General features: G+C 42.5%; 1 protein-coding gene across 1 annotated transcript; it reads left to right on the plus strand.

The window, feature by feature from the left end:
* The first annotated feature begins 5801 nt into the window (after positions 1 to 5801).
* Positions 5802 to 13077, plus strand: LOC135085517 (zinc finger protein 773). The gene is made up of 10 exons (XM_063980307.1): positions 5802 to 6595; positions 7663 to 7794; positions 8178 to 8440; positions 8548 to 8667; positions 8800 to 8900; positions 8975 to 9174; positions 9944 to 10060; positions 10695 to 10819; positions 11482 to 11562; positions 11663 to 13077. The coding sequence occupies exons 1-10, from the start codon at positions 6006 to 6008 to the stop codon at positions 11740 to 11742; spliced, it is 1809 nt and encodes a 602-aa protein (XP_063836377.1). The 5' UTR covers positions 5802 to 6005; the 3' UTR covers positions 11743 to 13077.
* The last annotated feature ends 314 nt before the right edge of the window (positions 13078 to 13391 follow it).

Consider the following 13391-nt stretch of genomic DNA (forward strand, 5'->3'; position numbering starts at 1 on the left):
GTTTTTGAGTAAATCAACGTTGAGAATTCAGCTTATGTAATCTCAAATCAAAGATAATGATCAAGTGATAAGATACTCAATACTCAATAGTTTATTGCTTCAGATAGACATGTGTCTTTTCAAGTCGGTAAGTATATGTTTTGTTTTAGGTGGGTAATATCATAATAAACTTAAGAAAGTTCCTTGCATTACGTTTCAATGTGCGCAGGCGCGCTCGCGTGCTCAACTGGGGCTCTCCGTTGGGCGCCGGAGCGCAGCTTAGTAGCAGGCCGTGAACACACATTCATTGAGTAAGAAGATTTAAGTAATGTTGGAGCCAATAATATATTTATTAACTAGTAGTCATTTATACATCACGTCTAGTGCAAAACAAAGAGCTAACGAAGTGTCGGTTTTGTGTAACTAGTATACTAATTAGGGCTGATCGCACGAGGGTTCAAAGCGAATTTAGCCGACCTTGGACCTCATAATACCTATTATAACCATTTGAATGTTGGTAATCCTAAAGTGTGGTAACGGTTTGATAAGTTTATAAGTAGGTACCGAATAAGTAAGCTAAGTAATTCTTTTAGTTGGTTAAGACTTGTTGACTGTTGGTTATGAGCCACGCCATCGATAATTTATTTACCTCAGGTTGACCTGTAAAGTTACTCGTAAATTCGTAATTAAGGTAACTTATTTAACTTTAATAAATTACACGCGTTAATGTTACGTTCGTCACAAATAAGTCTCAATAGTGTAGCGCCTGTATCAGCATGATTGGCAAACCTGTTTTAAAAAGAACTGAAATTAATTACTGAATTAATGGAAACCAGAAACAATAAGTTACAGCATAATGCCTAACCAAGAAAAGTATGCGTGTTATCTAAAACAGTATTTTTATTGTTATCAACGAGCGACCCTCGCCCGCGGCTTCCCACGACCTTGACTTCTGTTCCCAGCTGAGACAATGTATCACATTAGGAGTGTGAAGGGTTAAAGTAATCTTTCGTAAATCGAGCATAAACTCATAATTGCATTTAGATACAATGGACAATTTGGGTTCATTTGAAAATTGTTTATCTATTAAAATAACGTTTTCATTGCCAAATCCTAATTATTTTAATGAGCTAGGTATAACATTATAGTTATTAGGTATGAAACCTATTTTATTTATCCTAATTTATCACAACAGTAAAGTATCGTACAGGCGTAAATTGAAGGTTTTGTGTGTGGTGGAACTTCAAATAAGAATAGATCTTATGACTATAGTTAAATAGTTTTGGTTTTAATATGGGTCCAAAATTTTCAACAAACAAATCACAGAATTATTACCTCCTTCGACGGAAACCATCTTGATATAGATAGAGGCAAGAAATTCGGTAACTTCATCATTTTAATACATATAATCATTAAGTTAATCATTAACCAGACTCAAAATAAGATCATTAAGTACTGTTGAAAATGCTAGAGACATAATAATATGATCCGATATTAACTCTCTTGGGTTAGTCCACTTTTTCCTTACATCTTACGTAGATACACGATAAGTTAGAAATTAAGTACGAAGTTAAGTAGGTATTAAGTCTCAGTAACTTAGTAAAGTTACCTAGAAATCACTTCCACGTAAACTATAGCTATCAATTTTATTATGATGTAGGTAGATATTAAGCATTTTTTTTTAGTAAAATAAACAATGCTCATGGACTGGAACGAATTAAGTTGTAGGACCTGCGGACGCAAAAACCGGTTAAAAGTAAGTTAAGTAAGGGGTGGCGAGTGGAAGAAGGGAAGTGCACCTCACAGCGCGTCGACCGTGACAACAGAGAAGCCAATTTGGAAAAAAAAGCACTTACTTTTTACATTCTTATGGGTACCTTGCAAATGACTATAAAACTTAGTTTAGATATGTTTTTTGTGTATATTATTAATTAATTGTAGGTAGGTAGATACGAAACTTTTCTTTGAATACACTTATATACCTGGAATTACGCAAATAAAGAAATTTGATTTGATTTGATACATTGTAGTAAGAGTAACCTTAATTGATTTTACAAATATAATTTGAATGCATTTTTATAATGAAAACATATAAATAAGTAGTTCATAAAATGTTTTAATTGCATAGTTTAGCCACTGAAAACTCTGTCATCATAACTACAACTGCACTTGTTGTAGGTACCTACTAATAAAATATTACGGTGCGTGCATTAAATTGTAGTAAAATATGGATGCCCGCCTTTCGAAATAAGCAGCTAGATAGAAACTAAAGTTGTATCAAACTTACCTTCTCGAGGTATCTCGTAGCGCCAAAGCTCAAACTTTATTTTCCCACTTAAAATTAATAAAAACCACTGATAAATCACAATTTTGACAATACGTTTCACTTTTTTAGTTGAAATAAAAATAAGCACAGTTTATCACACACAACGAGAACGCAATATTGTTGCGTTCCGCGTGGGTTCGGAATTCGAAATTTGAAAAGCGCGGGATTCGCGCGGTTGTGCCGGCCGGAGTGTCGGAACGAAGTGTCGGCAGGTCAGCGCAGCAAGAGGAGGGTGGGGCCTCCACGGACCGCTGCCCACCGCGGCGGCTACCCGGTGACTTCAACAGGGGTTGCGCAGGTTGATAAAAATAAGGAAATGACCCGACTTTTCCGCGTTAAGGGCACGGAAAGTAGGTACAGAAACTACATCACCTAGCAGCATTGTACATTTTGGCCATATTATACCTATCGCCTTAATTATATTCCTTAGTTTTGACTCATTGTGGCACGGTAAATACACTCGCGAGCAAAAGTATGGAATCACTTACATGAAGTTGTTTCCACGCGATCTTGTGTACTAACGAATTTGTTAGGAACAAAAAAAGTGGCACCATTTTAAAGATTAAACTTTTATCTTTAAATTGATACCAAATTCATTTAAATCACACCAGTATTTAAAAAGACATCCCGGCTGATGTGAAGAAGTAACGAAAAAGACATGTATGAACTGTTTGATACGTTGCGAGTTGCGGCCTATTTACCCCCTATAAAAGCACGCGTTTTCGGATTTTTGCTTTCACACGTTGATTCATACACATCTCCGCTTCTTTTGACACTTTACCTGGGATTCTACACCTTCAGAAGCAGCACAAATCGTTGCACTATTGCAAGAAGGGCTCAGCCAGCGGGCTGTCGCACGTCAGCGCCACATTTAAGCCAGTCCTGGGTTTCGAAAGTTTTATGACGCTTTCGGGAGACTGGTGGCTTTATCCCGAGACCAAGTTCTGAACAGCGCCGGCGCACATCGCAGAGGGAAGACCGTTTTTTCATGTCAACCTCTCTATGAAATCGTCATTTGCCTGGAATCGACGTCCAGTAAGAGCTCAGAAATGTTCGTAGGATAGCTGTTAGCAAGTAGACAGTTTGTCTAAGACATAAGCAATAGAATTTAACTGCAAAAAGGCCTGCCACAGGCTCGACACTGACGGCAGGTCATCGATAAGCACGCTTTCAATTTGCTCGTACACATCTCGATGTTAAGTCGAGCAAGCTACCCCCATAAGCCACTGTTTCAGCGAACCAGCACTGCACAAATCGCTCCTCAGGCCGCCTATAAACCCGACCTCTTCGACTGCTGCCCTGCAAACACAGTTTGCATTCATCGGAGAACAGAACTCGCCTCCATTACTCGCCTTCCCATCGAGATGTGTACGAGCAAATTGAAAGGGTGCTTATCGGTGACCTGCCCTCAGTTTCGAGCCTGTGACAGGCCTTTTTGGAGTCAAATTCTATTGCTTATATCTTAGACGAACTGTCCACTCGCTAACAGCTATCTTACGAACATTTCTGAGCTCTTGATGGACATCGATTCCAGTCAAATGACGATTTCATAGAGAGGTTGACATGAAAAAACGGTCTTCCCTCTGCGATGTGCACCGGCGCTGTTCAGAACTTGGTCTCGGGATAAAGCCACTAGTCTCCCGAAAGCGTCTTGAAACTTTCGAAACCCAGGACTGGCTTATGTGGCGCTGACGTGCGACTGCCCCGCTGGCTGAGCCTTTCTTGCAATAATGCAACGATTTGTGCTGTTTCTGAAGGTGTAGAATCCCAGGTAAAGTGTCAAAAGAAGCGGAGATGTGTATGAATCAACGTGTGAAAGCAAAAATCTAAAAACGCGTGCTTTTATAGGGGGTAAATAGGCCGTAACTCGCGACGTATCAAACAGTTCATACATGTCTTTTTCGTTACTTCTTCACATCAGCCGGGATATCTTTTTAAATACCGGTGTGATTTAAATGAATTTGGTATCAATTTAAAGACAAAAGTTTAATCTTTAAAATGGTGCCACTTTTTTTGTTACTAACAAATTCGTTAGTACTCAAGTTCGCGTGGAAACAACTTCATGTAAGTGATTCCATAGTTTTGCTCGCGAGTGTAGGTTCAATAAAATTTATGTCATAAGTAATTAAAAAAAAAAACTTTGTAATTTGTCTCAAAACGAAGTGTTATAAAGTGCCCCATAAATCGCATCAATCGCATCTCAAAGGCTAAAGCACAGAATAAGTCAGTAAGTGGTTTTTTTATTTATTTGTTCATATTATCCTCAATAGATGGCGGTGCATACGCGCAAATTGTTTTTAACACAGTGCTAATGAGGACTAATGTCTATTTTATTTTAAACTAGCTGACCCAGCGAACTTTGTTCCGCCTTAATGGCAATAAATAAGCAGACTTTTTTTTATTTCGAACGGGATAAAAAGTATCCTATGTCCTTCTCCTGGCTCTAAACTACCTCCCTGACAATTTTCAGCTAAATCGGTTCAGCCGTTCTTGAGTTATAAGTGGAGTAACTAACACGACTTTCTTTTAAATATATACAGTCCTCTCAACTTAAGCTGAGAATTGCATTTGTGTGAGTGCACACCGATAGTTTAGAGTGGCAATCGGCTTGAAGCGCGGCGCGTCCCGCGCATGGTTTATTATAGCAAGCGGCCTGAAGCGCGGCGCGTCCGCCACGCACCGCTTCCTTGTCGCTCACATACTTCACTTCACCCCCGGTACTGGTAGCAGATACGTGTAATTTTATGTAATTGTGTTCCAAATATTAGTGAAATGGCTCCTACTGTAAGTGAATTTCCTGTACGAAATCCATTAAGCAGCCAAGTGAAAGAAATTTTATGCAAATTGAATACGTATTTTAAAGGTGTGAACGAAAAGTTTTTAGTCTGTTTTTATTTTGTAATTTTATAAAGTTTGTCTTTTTGTTGTATTTTGTAAGGTTGGCTGGACGCCCTCTCTATAAACGGTGCTCGCAGAATATCAGCGTCGAGGTACTTCGTGCCTTGGCATATGCTGAGCGAGGACCTGTTTTTATTTATTTATTTATTTAAAAGGATGTGTCAAGTGTCGTTACATCGGCCCAATTGGTAGCAAGTGTATAGACTACCTTTTAATAAAACATTAATTTTATTTGTATGTGTTTTACTAACGGTACTTTTGGCGATCACTCACACAAATGCAATTCTCAGCTTAAGTTGATAGGACTGTAGATTTTATCAAAGTCAAACATGGTCAAAGTCAAAGTCAAAATTTCTTTATTTGTATAGACAGTGCTTACAAATCGTCAAATATTTTGCTCATGGAGCCTCTACATGTCTCATAATCTATCTGATTTTTTATAGAAAAAGTTCAATCACATTTTATAAAAATGTCTTCTTTCCATTCTGAGAAAATTTGTAACTTAAAAAAAAATCATTAAAAAAACTGTCACATCTGCATCAGTGCTGCAGTGGCGAAAAAACGCAAGTACATTGCCATCAACCAAAAGAAGAAGAAGTAAACTGTCACATTCCTTGTTTGTCGAGTCAATTGCTTGTCACACGGCTTTTTGTTTTACTTTTTGTGATCAAAAATCTGTAATACTGATTTATTTTACTCGGATTTGGTCACATTATACGACAAATTGCTTACCAATATGCTGTAAAAATTGTGAAAATTTATCAAACACTGCTGCGGTTCGGTCACGCTAGTGTAATTCAGAATGGCTGAAAGTGCTGGGCAATCGGAGAATACAGGCCAACATAACGACTTGCTGACCACCAAGGAGGACCTTGTAATTTCCATTAAGAAGGAGGTAGAAGTGCTGGTGAAACCGGAACCTCACGAGTGCTTGGTGTGTGCAGTCCGAAGCAAAGACTCGTATGATGTGTTCTGCACTAAAACGAGTGCGTCAGGCGCGTCGCTGCACAGTTTCCTGTCGAAATTTACGAACAACGATCTCGGCAGCGCGCAGCAAACCCCCAAGTATGTGTGCAAAAGCTGCTTCGACCTCATCAACGTGCTGGAACAGGCAGAAATCGAGTATAACAAACTCAAAGAGACATTCGAATCTATCATCAGTAAAAACCCCCTATTTCAAATGAGTTCAGTGCAGCCAATCCGGCTAGAATCTGTTAAAAATGAATTGGGAGGTCAGAACATCAATGCTTCATTTGATGATTACGACAACTTAGACTCTGAAGATGAGCCCCTGTCTTTGACCAAGAAAAAGAGGCGCAAACCTGCAAAAAAGAGAAAAAAACCAACTCCAGTTAAACGGAAGACGAAAGTCAAACAACCCCAGGATGAGAGGTATTTCAAACTTTCATTTATTAATAAATTATTAATTATTTTCTTGTTCGATAATCCGCTGCTGATGTCACTACAATTACTTACTATGAAAACTGTCAAATGAAGTAAAGTTTATGAGGTTATAGGTGGTTCTCAATACCAAGTCGTTGCCATAATAAAACAAGAAGAAGAAGAAGGTTATAGGAGGTAATCTTTAAATCTACTGAAAAGATTTTGAAAATCTTTTACATTTTGTGAGTGTGAGTTTTATATCATTGCATTGTAGATTTTTGTTAACAATTTTATCTGTTTTCCAGAAGTATGTATGCAAATAGGGCAAGCTATATCGGTGATGTGTTTAAGTGCCCTAAGTAGGGTTGCCAGGTGTCCGGCTTTAGCCGGACATGTTTGGCTTTTTAGAGGCTTGTCCAGCCAAATATTGTCTTGTCCGGCCTGTCCGGCTTTTGTTAGGCTTTTTATGTGGCTGATGCGCTAGTCGAAACTCGAGCCACAGAATAATGTTCATTCAAAGATGATAGTACCCACTCATGAGCTATGACGCTAATTGCCTTCCCCCCCCCCGTGACATGGTACTTTAGCTATTAAAAAGGTATGTCCGGCTTTTAGGGTAAAATGTCCGGCCAAATGAAGCACAGAGTCCGGCTTTTGTGTTTTTAGACCTGGCAACCCTAGCCCTAAGGCAAATGCATACATTAAAGAATTGGAATTTGAGTGAGTTAAAAAAGTACAGTAGAGCGCCGATTATCCGAACGCCGATTAACCGAATCGCCAATTATCCGAATCGGTCCTAAGCGTAATATAAAAAATTAAAACCAAGTAATTTTTATTTTGTTTTGTTGTAACAAGTTGGAACTCGCAGGAGTCTAGATATATTTCAACTGAACGTTATTGTAGAACTGTAAACACAGTTACTAAAATTTATTCTATGTGTGACAGTTCGTTTTTAACACGCTTTTTCTTTATTAACAGTTTATGTCCGATTATCCGAATTTTCGATTATCCGAATCGACCCCGGTCCCAATTAATTCGGATAATCGGCGTTCTACTGTATTTGATTTGTTTGTCAGCTGGGAGTGCGGCGAGTGCGGCGCGCGCGGCGCGGCGGGCGGCGCGGACGCGGAGGCGGCGCACAAGATCGCGGCGCACGTCATGGACGACGCCGCCGCGCTCACCGTCAAGAAGGAGGACTCTAGCGACGGGTAATGTATCCTTCACCTGTCTCAGCTACGTCCGAACACCTATTTTCTTTGGTACACCTCCAATTCTCCTCCAATTCTTTTGATATTAATCTGGAAGCCTGAACGAACTTACGTTTGGTACCAATACCAATTCAGTTAAGAAATCATACTGAGTGAAGTAAATATGTACAAAAAATTATAATGGCGGCGTCTCAGCTACCTCCTCAACACCTATTTTCTTTGATACACCTCCAAAAACTTTCTTTTGATATTAATCTGGAAGCTTGAACGAACTAATATTTGGTTATGCCAATTCAGTTAAGAAATCAGTGTGGCGGGAACGAGAACTGTTAAAATACATGAACAGTAGCTGATAACTGTACGGTACTTATTTTTTATCGCAGGTCTCAAAACCAGTACAATGGCTTTGAACCAAAGATAGAAATGGATATGGACATTGACGATTTCGGCGATGGCATCGGTGAGGACGACGACAGTTCTAATTTTGTTCCCGACGAGGAGGATGGAAAATCCACCAAGAAGAATAAGTTAGTGCTGGGCAGACTGAAGAGCAAAGCGGCGCCTGTACAGAAGAAGCCGAGGAAACCGAGAGAGAGTAAAGTGCTGCACAAATGCGACGAGTGCGATGCCAAGTATGCGTCGCTCGGTGAGTTCCTATTTCTAAAACTTCGAAGGAAGAGTTTTCGATTTGCATCACATTGGCAATGTCATATTGTTAAATCTGATTATGTAATCGCGTGTGGTTGTTCGCAGCGCGGCTGGAGCAGCACAAGCTGAAGCACGACGGCTCCAAGCCGCCCTACATCTGCGAGGTGTGCGGCGCGCACTACAAGCACAAGCGCGCCTGCGACATACACATCCAGCTGCACAAAGGTAACGCCGTGCACTGTGACAAACACGAATCCACCTACCCAACGATTCATTGTTCCAAGTAAAACATAATTTTATCAACTTGACACACTGCCCGCTCACCCTAAAGCGACACTCGTATACTTATCCCCTCAGGCATCAGCGACTGGAAGTGCGAAGAGTGCAATAAACTGTTTCCGTCGAAGGGCGCGCTTCAGAGGCACAACAACATCCACACCGGCAAGCTCAACTATCAGGTGACTGAAATTCGACGACCGACCTTCGCGGTCTCGGCCTCCGACCGTTACGAATCGTACGTTTCTGTTTGCAGTGCGACCTCTGCGGGAAGTCGTTCATCCACACGAGCTCGTTCAAGATGCACAAGCTGTCGCACTCGGGCGTGAAGCCGCACGCGTGCGACGTGTGCGGGCTGGCGCTCATGACGCGCTCGCACCTAAAGCGCCACAAGCGCGTGCACAGCGGCGAGAAGCGCCACGAGTGCACCATCTGCGGCAAGCGCTTCTCCGAGCGGTAACTATGAGGCTTTCACCTGTAGGCCTAAGATGCGCGCCGCGATAAGGGGTCATCACGCCATTTTATTGATTTTGCCCATATATTTTGACGTCGATAAAAGTTATCACGGCGCGCATCTTAGGCCTACAGAGAGGATACGAGACGCGTCGGGCGGACTCACCTCGTCCTCCGCTGCCTTCTCCCTGAAGGCGTCATAATAATTATGACAACAATACACTGATACTCCTCGTCTTCTCTACGCTTTGGTGGTAACCGAGCCCGAGGCCCGGTTCAGACACAGCGATACTTGCGCGGCTGCTGGGCAGTTCTCATACATTTGCACCGGTACCGCCTCGGCACCTCGCCAATGAGAACTGCCCGGAAACCGCGCGGGGCCGAACGAGTCTAACGTGGGACTTCTTGGCGGGAATCTGAAGCGTCATGTAAGCGGTTTTGTTTTATTTCCTCAAATTCGTGTGTGGGCGAATATTAATGTGTAATAATGGAGGATTATTAACCATTGAGTGTTCGTGAACGTGCATGAGTGTGGGCAAGTGAAGCAAAACAGTGCATCGTGATTCTTCTGGTTCTCTCAAGTTGTCCATAGGAGGTCTCAGTAAAGCACCACAACTTTACTCTATCATCCTTCATTATATCATTACTTGATCTCATTTTGTAACTTGTATCACATAAATACTTGAAAATGGCACAAATCAAGTCGACCTCAACGTGTATTGCCAACATCATCAAAAAAGAAAAAGAGTCTAACGTGAAGCGTTGCGTGCAGGTACAACCTGGCGGCGCACAGCAAGTCGCACGAGGCGGGCGCGGGCGCCGCGCTGCCGCAGCTGCCGCGCCGCCACCTGTTCCGCTGCCCCTTCTGCCCCGACCGCTTCGAGCGCAGGTCAGCACACGCTTCATCTCATTATATAATACAGGGTGGAATTTTGTAATGCCACCTGGAAGGTAAGTACCCTTAATACTGTAAATAGACAATTTTACTCAAAGAAAACATTCCTTTATTTCTGAAAAGAAAGAGAACTGCATTCAAAGATTTTCGAAAAATTTTGGAATATTTACCACCATACCATACAATTTTCTGTAAATAATTACAATAATTTAAGATTTCATGGTTTTCTTTTCATTTGATTGATCAAGTTTGTTTGAGAAATTTTATCCTTATACTTAACTCTTTAACGATCGATGCAATAAAAATACAGGGTGTAATTTTTAACATATTTTAGTTGGTTCGATTCCCGGATGTAGCAAGCAAATTTTTGGAAATCTTTAAATGCCGTTTTATTTCTTTGCAAAAATAAAGGAATGTTTTCTTTGAGTAAAATTTTCTATCTACAGTATTAAGAGCACTTTCCCTCCAGGTGGCATTACAAAATTCCACCCTGTATATCTGCACCGCTCAGTTCGCTCACACACCTCGTAGTGTCACACTTATCTATTCACAAGTTGGCTACGCATTCTCGCACCGTTGATTTAGTTCCCGTGCACTCGGAGCCTCACTCGGCGTCGGCGTGTTGCAGGTACATGCTGGAGCGGCACATGTCGGTGGTGCACGGGCGCGCGCTGGAGCGGCCGCCGCCCACGCCGCGCAACACCATGAGCAAGCTGCTCAAGGCGCAGGCGCAGGGCCCGCGCCGCCCGCCCGGTCAGTACCGCCGCCCGGTACCCTCCGCCCGGTACCCTCGCCGCCCGGCCGGTACCCTCGCCGCCCGGCCGGTACCCTCGCCGCCTGGCCAGTACCCGACCGTCCGGCCAGTACCCTCGCCGCCTGGCCGGTACCCTCGCCGCCTGGCCGGTACCCTCGCCGCCTGGCCAGTACCCGACCGTCCGGCCAGTACCCTCGCCGCCTGGCCGGTACCCTCGCCGCCTGGCCGGTACCCTCGCCGCCTGGCCGGTACCCTCGCCGCCTGGCCGGTACCCTCGCCGCCTGGCCGGTACCCTCGCCGCCTGGCCGGTACCCTCGCCGCCTGGCCAGTACCCGACCGTCCGGCCAGTACCCTCGCCGCCTGGCCGGTACCCTCGCCGCCTGGCCGGTACCCTCGCCGCCTGGCCGGTACCCTCGCCGCCTGGCCGGTACCCTCGCCGCCTGGCCGGTACCATGGCCGTTCCTCAGAATTTATTTTAACCCTAGGATCTTTAACGCCGGCTGAGACGCAGCCTCCTTCTGTAACTTTTTGACCTTAATGACGAGTCGTATGTTAAAAAAGTGACAAATTCATAGTGAACACATCCTTTGAGCTTAAATCACTATTGACCTGTAGAAAAACATCGTCCCTGATTCTGATTAAAAATGTTAACTTTTTCCAGATACGGACTCGAAGGACGACAGAAGTCCAGATTCACGTTCGACGCCTATCTCCGTACCGCAAAAACTTATCGCACAACTGTGTAAGTTCCGATCACAAATTATTTCGAGTATAAAACAAAGTACTACGGTCCGTATGGCAAGAAGTGCGTACGTTAACTCCTCACACGCGTGTGCCCGCAGCGTCGCAGTCCAGCGCGGCGGCCACGTCGTGGTCCAGCGCCTACGCCGAGTTCAACCTGCGCGCCGAGTTCCCGCACTGAGCCCGCCTCGCCGCGCCGGCCGGACCACCGCTTGCTGTGACGACAGGATTGCGTGATCAGTGCGTTAAAAAGTCGAATAGGTCGATCTCAAATAATCTTCTAATTATGATATATCACAGGTGAAGTGAAGCGAAGCGAGTTTGGTGAAAATTACACAGGAAAACCATCTCAGTTCTTAGCGTGACTTCACTTGGCAAAAAAGATTTCAGTTTTAGGCTGAGTTGCACCACCAAATAATAACCGAAACTATAACATTAACTGGTGTTTTTTTGTGTGGAGTTTGACAGCTTTTTGACGTTTGTTGAAGTCAAAATAAAATGGTGCAATCCAGCCTTAGCATTTTTTTTCATACTGGTTTAATTAAAACGTAGAGCAAAGAATTCGAAATCACGAAGAGAAAAAAGAAAATTCACTGCGGTAGCAAAATATTGCGGGCAAACTATATGGCCGCCTGACATTGTCTACGTTCCTTGTTAAGTAAATAAAGTAATGTTTATGTGCAAAAAACACTTAATGAGTATATTTTTATTAATTTTCTTTCAAGTATTTTGCTCATTAATCGATTCTACCTATCAGCATAAACTTTTTGACGTACTTCAAGCGCTTTGGGTACAGTCAAATAGTTCGTGACACCTGAAGTGGCCAAAAAGTTGACAACACAACCTTATTCCAATGAGGGTTTTCGCGAATGAAAAATCCGCCAGATGGCAATACGTAGACGCGAGGTCCAAATGCTGCATGATTGGTTATTTTTGACATGACACTGACAGATATGTCAAAATCCACCAATCACGCAGCAGTCAGACCCCACATCCACGTCCCGCCATCTAGCGGATCTTTCATTCGCGAAAACCCTCATTGCAACAAATACACGTTGGGTGTCACGAACTATTTGACGATGACTGCACCTACCGCAGCTTGAGCCGAAGGGTTCGCACCGTCATTGGTAGTCGTCACGTTATTTTTATTTTGTACTTTTGATGGTATTTCTCTTCGGATGTTTAAAGATTTATGTTTAATATTAGATCTGTCTAGGAAAACTACTGAAACTATATAGCTTTATTTTTATTGCTGGAAATGGTAGGATAATATAATTTTTAAATATCGTATATCATCATCATAAACAATGAGAATAAAGAACAGACCGATAAATATTATTTTTGTGACGATAAAATGTATTATGTGCAGGAGTGTTTATGTCAGTTACTAACCTTTATTAGTTTTCGATTTTTTAATCACTTCAAAATATTATCTAGGAGACTGATGCTTTTTGGCCAAAACGCTGACAGATCCCGTGCTGACAGCCTGAGTATCTTTCCTGCGATATCTTTTTGAAGATTTTAAAACCACTGACATCCAGATCTAGGTCGGGGTCTCAATGTCAAAAATGTATTTTTTGTCAAGTTCTTACTAAAGATGTAAAAACGATTAAAAATGTATTGTTAGATAAATAATAAAAAACAAATGCGAAGCGCCTGCTACTTTCCTGGCACCTCGCTTTTTGCCCGAAGAATTTATTTTATCAACATTTGATACTTATTAGGATGAGTAGCATGTCATTCATTGCTCCCTTCACCCGCGTGCTCTCATTCTGGGAGTCTCATGCATGCATGAATATTATCTAACTCAGCATAAACGATCCTAATATT

This window comes from Ostrinia nubilalis, chromosome 2 (genome assembly GCF_963855985.1).
Source record: "Ostrinia nubilalis chromosome 2, ilOstNubi1.1, whole genome shotgun sequence".
Lineage (NCBI taxonomy): Eukaryota > Metazoa > Arthropoda > Insecta > Lepidoptera > Crambidae > Ostrinia > Ostrinia nubilalis.

Coding starts and splice junctions, on each gene's coding strand:
- LOC135085517 (XM_063980307.1), top strand. CDS start 6,006: ATGGCTGAAAGTGCTGGGCAATCGGAGAATACAGGCCAACATAACGAC. Junction 6,596..7,662: donor AAACAACCCCAGGATGAGAG/GTATTTCAAACT, acceptor TTTGTTTGTCAG/CTGGGAGTGCGGCGAGTGCG. Junction 11,563..11,662: donor AAAACTTATCGCACAACTGT/GTAAGTTCCGAT, acceptor GTGTGCCCGCAG/CGTCGCAGTCCAGCGCGGCG.